Here is an 8,674-nt window from a genome sequence, read left to right as displayed (position 1 = left end):
ATATAGATTCTGGAGACAGATTTCCTGCATTCAAATCCCAGCTCTACCACTTATCAGTGGGTGACTTTGTGCAAGTTAGTTAACCTCTCTGTGCTTCAATTTCCCCCTCTGTAAAATGGAGATAATAAGTAATACCTACTTCACAGAGTTATGGTAATGATTAAATGAGTTAATATGTGTAAAGTGCTTAGAATGATGCCTGCCAGAGACTGCTTGGGTAAGTGTTTGTTTAAAATAAAACAAATCTCCTACAAGTAGTAAGCTCTAGGTGTTGCTCAGGTCTCATTCAGTATCAGTTTGAAAGCTCTCCCCTGAAGCTTCCTCACTCTAGCTGATGACACAGAGATCCATGTTTCCACAGAACCTTCAGCCAACCATGGCTACAGCGTTTGTCACTGTCTCTGTAATTTTATCACTTAATTGTTAGTATCCCTCAGTTCATCTATTAGATCCTTGAGGGCAGGGGCTGAGTTGTACTCATTTCTCTATCCCCAGAACCTGAGTCATAGTAGGCCTTCAATAAATGTGTATTAACTGGTTATTGCTTTGATTTTACAAACGCGGTAACTCCAGCCCAGAAATGGCTAAGTGAGTTATTCAGCGTCATACACGTAATTACTGGCTGAACAGAGACTAAAGCTTTCAATCCTCTTCTGACGACCAGACCTAAACTCGTTTCTGTGTGCGTGTGAAGCCACCAGTATCACCACTAACTCCTGGCTATGTGCTTTACAATTTAAAAAAAATTTTATTCAGATGTCCATAAAATAACCCATGTTCTTTTAGGTCCTTCCTTTGAGCTCCCAGGCTGTCTTAGGGCCATTCAGTCACTACCACTCCCGGAGAAAGATGACAGGAAGAAGTTGATCGGCATCCGTCCGTCATTTAGCTGATTCCCACGCCTTGAATCGCCTCTCCAGTGTAAGAGCCAGTTGCTTTTATCTGTTTATTTTTTCCAGGTGCAGAGGTAAGGACTGCATTATTCAGAAAATTTAACTCAATACGGGGGCTCACCCTGCCAAATTGGACAAGAGGAATCCTCTGGCTGCTACCAACTGCCGCGTAATCAACACCAGACGGCGCTGTATGCTCGCTGGCTTTTTAACCGCTACGTTGAGCGCACAAAAGGCCCAGGTTTCCCTCTCTGCACAGTTGAGGGGATAGTTCTCCTAGGCAGAAGGTGCATTTCTTCCCGCTGTTTGCGACAGTGTGAGTGTGTGTGTGTGTGTGTGTGTGTGTGTGTGTGTGTGTATGTGTTTCCCATTTTAACCAGTCTTGCGGAGAACCAGCCTGGTGAAGAGCTATGTCTCTGGCTTCCAGCAGTTATCGATCCAAAATTGCTTTTTCCGGTGACCTGAATCATTCATTTAGATCAGAATGAATTGAAGGCCTCCTAGGTATTGAGCGCTGCACGTTCTTTCCTCCATCTCCCATAGCCGTTCCGTTCATCTTCCAGATTAAAGGCTTTCCCTGCGCACGGGAGCTGTGCCAGACCTGAACGCACTTCCAGTTCGCGGTGTTCCTCGCCCAAGTTCTTCATTCACCTGTCTGGGGAGGGCGAGGTGTGGTCCGTCCCTGCTAGCACCTGGACAACCAGCTCCCTGTGCGTTCCTCTTCCTGCTTCCTCCCATCGCCCTGATTTTCCATTCCTTGTGAGTGGTATTTTTTAAGGAGGGAGGGTGTCGGAGAGGAAGGCGGGGAAGGGACCTGGCTGGGAGGGGCGTCGGAACGCTGTCACCGAGAGTCACGCCGCCCTCCGCCGGGGGTGTGGGAGCGCGGCAGAGCGCGCGGCAGAGGTCCGGGCGCGTGGGGACGTGGGAGTGCGGGATTTTCAGCGAGCCGCGCTGCACACGGAGCGCCCTGGCCGCCTGAGCTCGGCCCCGAGTGCGGAGCCGGCGCCACCCGCCACCTGTGTGCTGGGGGCAGGTCCGGCCTCGGCAGCCCGGCTCCCGGGGAGCGCGCCCCGTCATGGAGCCTTCGCACAAGGACGCCGAGACGGCGGCGGCGGCGGCGGCGGTCGCGGCAGCTGATCCCCGGGGGGCGTCCTCGTCCAGCGGGGTGGTGGTGCAGGTCCGCGAGAAGAAGGGGCCCCTGCGCGCCGCCATCCCCTACATGCCTTTCCCGGTGGCCGTTATCTGCCTCTTCCTCAACACTTTCGTGCCGGGACTGGGTAAGAAGCGGTGGCCGCCACCCCTGCGGTCCGAGCCCCGCCGCGGGAAGGTGGGGAGGGCACGGGGCTGGGCGCACCGCGGCGAGAGACCCTCGGGCGGCGCCACCCGCGGCCAGTCTGGGAGCTGAGCTCCCCGCGCCCCCTGGCAGGTTGGAGAAGCGCGTGGAGGGGGCCCCCGGGAGAGGAGGCGCCGCGCAGGGCTCCCTGACCCGCCTTCACCCTCCCTTGACACGCGGGCGTGGTGGCCGGGCCGGGAAGAGTGGGAAATGTTGCGGGGAATGTTGGCACTCGCGGGCAGCTGCCAAGACGGCTGCCCCGGCACTGGACTGGGTTCCCCTCCCGGCGCCTGACATCCTTCCCTTCTCGCCGCTGCGGGCGCTCTTCCGCGACTCCTTCTCCGAGGGGGCGCAGGACCGAGGCAGGGGCAGCGCCCCCGGCTGCGCGTGACCGCGGTTAAGCAACCAGACGCGAGACTTCCCGGGAGTCGGAGAAGTTGGCCGAGCCCGACAAAGAGGCGGGGGAGGGGGCGAGCCGGGCTCTGGGGACACCCCGCAGCCCCGCGTGCGCCCGCGGAGTGCGGACCATATGGGGGCGAGAGCTCTTTAGCCAGTCTCCTCCACCTTCCGGGGTGCCTGCGCTTCCGCCAGCACTCCCGCAGGTCGCCTAAGGGGATGGAGGACGATTTTATTCGTTTGGATGCACGTGGGTTTGGACCGCGCCTGGTGAGGGTGACCCCATAACTCCCTCCCATCCCTGCCGTTTCTGAGAAAGTGGAGAACGCGCCGTTGTAATTCTTTGGCTTCCTAATTTGAAAACAGGTCCCCCACAGAGATGAGGGGCGGAATGGTGCATAGAGGAAGGAATGAGCTTTCCTGACCTCTCCCTTTTCCTAACCCCGCCCCCAAATATCTGCCTGGATGAGCCTGGTCCCCTCAACTTGCCAGCTTGGCACGGGCTGCTCTTGGCTTGCTGAGAGGCTGCTCCCCACTCCCCGCCTCTCCGGTGCTGGGCTGGAAAGACAGCCCCGTGCCCTTCAACAGGAGAAGGCCTGCCGCGGTCCGCGAGCCAGCTGACAGCCAATAGCTCCAAGTTCCCAAGAGCAGCGGTCAGCCGGAAGTAGTTTTCCGTTTTACTTTGGCGTTTCTGACCACTTCGCCCAGACTCCCCACTTAGCGTGTGGCGGCGGGAGTTGCGGGAAGGGGGGCTCTGTGGCGGTGATAGCGAAGCTCACACCCACGCACACAGAACATACTCACTTTCCCCTTGGTGCTTTTTGTCTACTTGTCTTTCTGCCCCAGGGGGCTGCTGTGGCCAGCGTGGCACACCTGTCTGAGCCGTGTTAGGTGAGCTTTCTCCTTCCATGATGCCTCAAGCAGCAACCCCTCCCTCTCCCACCCCGCCCCCCCAAGCTGGTGCCATTAGGCCGGCTCTCTGCCCATGTAGACACTGTGAGGAGGCAAGCTGATGTCCATTCAGTCCTGTCAGAAATCCCCACCTACCTGCTGGAGGAAAAGCAGACTGCTGTCCATCTCTCCGGCGGTGTGGAGATCCAGAGCAGGGGTGCATCTCGATTCCACTTTTTTAAAGTGGTGGAGTAAATGCCACTGTATGGTATTTTGAGGAACAGAAGCCAGGGGAAGGATCAAGTTGCTGCTGGGTGAAGGAACCACCCCAGAAGGCAGCACTGCCCACACAAGCACCCCCACCCAGGCCTCCCCTCCAACCAAACCCAAACCCTGCGCAGTCTAGTCAATTGCGACTCCTGGCAACCTCGTGTATTATTCAGGGTAGCCCTGCTCCACAGGGTTTTCTTGACTGTGGTCTTTATAGAAGCCGTTCTTCAGGCCTTTCTTCTGTGGAGCCACTGGGTGGGTTTGCACTACCAACCTTTTGGTTAGCAGGTGATAACAAACTGCTTGCATTACCCAGAGAGCTAGTCTCACCTCAGCACTGCTGTGTTAGCAACGTCTGGCCTCAGGAACCCTCCACTTCCCTAGTCCCCTGCCCCAGGGATTGGTTTTTTCCTCCTTTACACTTCCTTTTGTTAGATCAGAATCCTATGGGATTTTTGTGAGAAACCTTTTTAAGTAAACAGGAGAAAAAAAAGGGGGGGGGGGCGACAAGCAAACGACAGAAGTAAGAAATCAGGCGAGCCACGGGGGTACAGATTCAGAATTTTCGTTGACCTTCTCCAGGCATTGTTTGGTTTGGTTTGGTTGCTGTTGCAGTTTACTGGGTGCACAGGCTCCTCCCACACTGCATGGCGGGGAGGGGTCCCCAGTCATGGTAGTGCTTCTCTTCTGTAAGACAGGAACCCCTCTCCGGGTTGCTGGGAGGATAAAATGTGATGATGTAAAACACAAGGTCTGGCACACAAGAAGTGTTCAGGAGCGGAGGGGTCCGTCCTGCTCTCCGCCCCTCTGCAGAGCTGAGCACTGGTCCTGTCTCTGGCGGGGGGGGGGGGGGGGGGGGGGGTGGGGGGGGGGGGGGGGGGGGGGGGGGCTTGCTGCAGTAGTGGCAGTGGCGCCCTCCTGGACCTTTGCTTCTGAGCACTTGTTGATGTCCCTGCCCACGCTCGCCTCAACCTGCAGCAGAACTCTGGATGACAAAGCCGCCCAGACAAATCTTACATGTGTTTTTCATTTTTCCTCCCCAGCAGTGGTTTGAATGACCCCAGCTCCTGGGAATCCTCCCTCTGGCCCAGATTAACTTCCCCAGATTCACCTGGTTTACCTGAACCAGTAACCAGTTGCTGTCAAGTCGATTCTTACTCATGACTTCCCCATGTATTTCAAAATAAACTGTCTGTACTCCATAGGGTTTTCAATGGCCATTTTTTTCAGAAGTAGATTGCCAGGCTTTTCTTCCAAGGCACCTATTAACCGTTTACACCACGCAGGGACTCTGGTTTATCTGAAGTGCCTACGAAAACTGAATATTCATGCCTGCCTCTGCCCTTTAATGAGATGCACTTCTTTCAATTCATTCACACATTCATTCAACAAACACAGAGCACAGACCACATGCCAGACACTGGGGATGTGACGATGAATAAATCAGTCAAGATGTCATAGACTCTTGGGGAAAACTGAGCATGCTTTGTTGGAATTCCACAAGTGCTATGATGGCAGCAGGAACAGAGTGTTTTAGCAAAAATGAATTCTTCCTCTGGGGTTCACAGAAAGCCTTCCGAAGGGAGTGGTATTAGGATAGACCCTGCTGAGAAAATGCATCACGTGGCCCCAACCACTTGTCATCCTCACTTCACTCCCACTCTGAAAATTGGTCAGACCACGGTCCAGAGATCCTGTCTTTATTCTGGAAACCTCCTCCCCTCCAAGTCTTCTCATTTGCAGACTGGATGAGAGTCCATGTGTTGGGCTGAATGACGACTCGTTTCTTGTCTCCTAGTATCTTCTTGATACCCGCAACAGCACTCACCTATGTATTGTCAAGATAACACTCATTCCATAAAAAAGATGTATCCTTTCCTGGAGAGTGGATGAAAGTAGAAGTGATTAGTGATCATTCTGACTCCTCACTGCAACAGTTAAAAACAATGGATGGTAAAGAGAGTCACCCCAAGTCTTATTCAGCAAGTCTACTAGTAAAGACCACTGCTGGTACCTTCATGTTCCAACAAAGGACATTGATAAGCATATACACAGTTATTCATACATGTAATGGAAGTTGATTGTTATGCCCCAAAATGGCCAGAGAGTTTGTTTACTGGTCAGGGGTATAATTATACTTTAATTTTTAAAAGTTATACCCATCTTGATTAATTTGGTAAAATGAAAATGCTGACAATTCAGTTAGTGACAGGGAAAGTGGGAAGGAGGAGAGCTTCCATTGACTGTTAACCATTGCATCTAACTAATGTTGGCCATTAATCTACTGTTAAAAATTACATAAATATTTAATCTATCTCTAATACACTGCCCGTTCTCTGAGACTCAACTAAAATCTTGATTCCCTAGTGAAAACACCACAGGCTGACTCAGCTTCTGGTATCTCTCTTTCCTCTAGGCCTGTGGCTCAAACTGATACTTAATCATGTCCTACCTTGTGGCATCTTTTGAATTGTTGACTTTTTGCTACTTAATGTTTCTAGAGTTTATTCTTTATCTAAATAGATTGTAAGTTCGTTGAGAGCAGCAACTATTTAAAATTTCTCCTTTATACAGTGTATTATAAATGATTGCCTATTGACTAGAATTATACTCCTGGAATGGGCACTAGAGATCATCTGCTTCATCATCTTTATTTTCTGTGTAAGTGAGGCAGGCCTAAGGATTCGAGGACCCAGAAGATTTACCTCCTCTTACTACTCAACCTTTCTTAGGAAATTATTTAAGGAAGTATTTCAGCAAAATAAGGAATCAAACAAAGAAAGAAGATATGGGATCCAGGAAACAATGGATCCAATTCAGGGTATCCATGAGAAGCAACCCCATGATTAAATCGCTTAGCAGGGCTAGAGAACAGTCAGTGCTCATTACAGTTCAGGGGTGGAGGCCTCCAGGAAAGACGTCTCTGAGAATGGGATGAGAAGGGGACATTCCACAAAATAAAGAGTGTGATTGGGAAACTGCAAGAAATTAAGGATATGGTAAAAAACAGAAAGCACTCAGGTAAAACAAAGACGGTGAGTAACTGGTGTAAAGACAAAAAGCTATACAAAACAATTAAGATCCAAAAATGAAGCAACCTGCCCAATTAGCTCAAGAGGTCGACAGTCTTCAAAAAGAAAACGGAAAGATTCCAAGCAATAAATGGAATGAGAAAGAATTTGAAGGAAATTAGGGGCATTGTGTAGAAAGCATAGTTTCTCCTACCAATTCTTATTGGAGAGGTAATCAGAAACTTCAGGAAAAACAAAAACAAACAAAGAAAATTCTTCATGAAAGGTAGAGTCCAAATACAGAGCAAATCAACTGAGGCCTGATGTTGAGCAAGTGGTGGAATGTAAGAAAGCCTCTTTTAAGCACATAGGGTCTGTATCATTAGAGCAGTGACACACGATATGGGCGTTCAGCTTCTGCTTGGCTCTGTAGTGAAGAATATTTGCTTTGTCATAGTAATGTAGATGATGCTTAGTAGACAAAGCACTGAAGACTACTTAATTATAGCTAAAAGGGAGAATATAAAATGGAAAACACAGCTTATAGAAGTTGGGAGGTAGAAGGGGAGAGGAGAAGTGGAAGTGTGATAGATTAAATTATTATTCCCAATTATTCATTGACCTCCATGAAAGAGGACTGTACCTCCCACCCAATGCCATGTGCCTTCTGTGCCTCCTGAGGGAGGAGGACACCACTTCCCTGCTCATTGACAACGGGTTTGGCCATGAGCCTTGCTTTGATCAATTGAATGTGAGTGGAAGTGATGTATGGCTTACAGTAGACACTGTAAGAGGCACTGTGAGGTTGTGCCATTGTTTTTTGTTGTTGTTGTTTACTCCTTCTGTCTCATGAGAACGGCAGATCTCAGATGGGAGCTACTCTTCAACCAATACGATGGGTAATGTTATGTGTCAATTTGACTGGGCCATGATTCTCAGTAGTTTGGCAGACATTATGTAGTTGTCTTAGGCTGGGTTCTCTAGAGAAGCAAAACCAGTAAAGCATATAAATATATATATAGAGAGAGATTTATATCAAGGAAACAGCTCACATGATTGTAGAGGCTAGATAGTCCCAAGTCTGTGGATCAGGGTAGAGGCCTCTCCCAAGTCACGCAGTTGCAGAAGTTGGTGAGCTTAAGATCAGTAGGTCGGAGAACAGGGATCCGGCTCACAGGCTGTGAAGGTTGACAAATTCCACGATTGGCAGGCAAGACCACAAGTTTTCTCCTGATTCACATAGCTGCAGGGGCTGGTGAACCCAAGATTGTCAGGTCAGAGAGCAGGGCTCTGCTCATAAGCTGACAGCTGAAGTCCCAAGAACTGGAGATGAGATGACAGGAGGCAGCCACAGGATCCAGAGTGTGCAAAAAGCCAGAACTTCTGCTTATATTCGGATTCAGGCCACACCCTCAAGGAGACTCCCTTTCGTCTGATTGGCTACTCACAGTATATTCAATCATGGGAGTGATCACATTAAAACACTGAGAGTCATGGCCAAGCCAAGTTGACACACAGTCTTAACCATCACAGTAGTCATCCTCCATTTAGTGATCTGATGTGAGCAACCAATTAGTTGGAAGGAGAATTTCCTTGGGGATGTGGCCTGCATGCAATATATATATATGGATGTTCTGGCAAAGCTCGCTCTTGCTCTCTCTGATTCTGCATTTGTCTCATTATCCTCTGACCTCCAGTTCTTGGGACATGAGAAGCCTTTAGCCTGCTGTCTGACTTACAGATTTGAGCTCTTCAGCCCCTGCAACCACGTGAATCGGGAGAAACCTCCATCCTGCCTCCTGACCCACAGATTTGGGTCTTGCCAGCCTCCACAATTGAGTGAGCCATCGTCTTGAAATAAATATTTCTATATTTATATA

The 8,674-nt window shown here is 50.2% G+C and overlaps 1 protein-coding gene across 1 annotated transcript in view; it reads left to right on the top strand.

Annotated features, from left to right (window-relative positions):
* The first annotated feature begins 1,968 nt into the window (after window positions 1-1,968).
* STUM (stum, mechanosensory transduction mediator homolog) overlaps window positions 1,969-8,674 on the top strand; it is a 68,919-nt gene continuing 62,213 nt past the window's right edge. The window contains exon 1 of the mRNA XM_004375879.1: window positions 1,969-2,170. Within this exon, the coding sequence (XP_004375936.1) occupies window positions 1,969-2,170 (202 nt within the window). The remainder of the gene's footprint in view (window positions 2,171-8,674) is intronic.

This window comes from Trichechus manatus, unplaced genomic scaffold (genome assembly GCF_000243295.1).
Source record: "Trichechus manatus latirostris isolate Lorelei unplaced genomic scaffold, TriManLat1.0 scaffold00039, whole genome shotgun sequence".
NCBI classification, from domain to species: Eukaryota; Metazoa; Chordata; class Mammalia; order Sirenia; family Trichechidae; genus Trichechus; species Trichechus manatus.
This window is presented reverse-complemented; position numbering and strand designations above follow the sequence as displayed.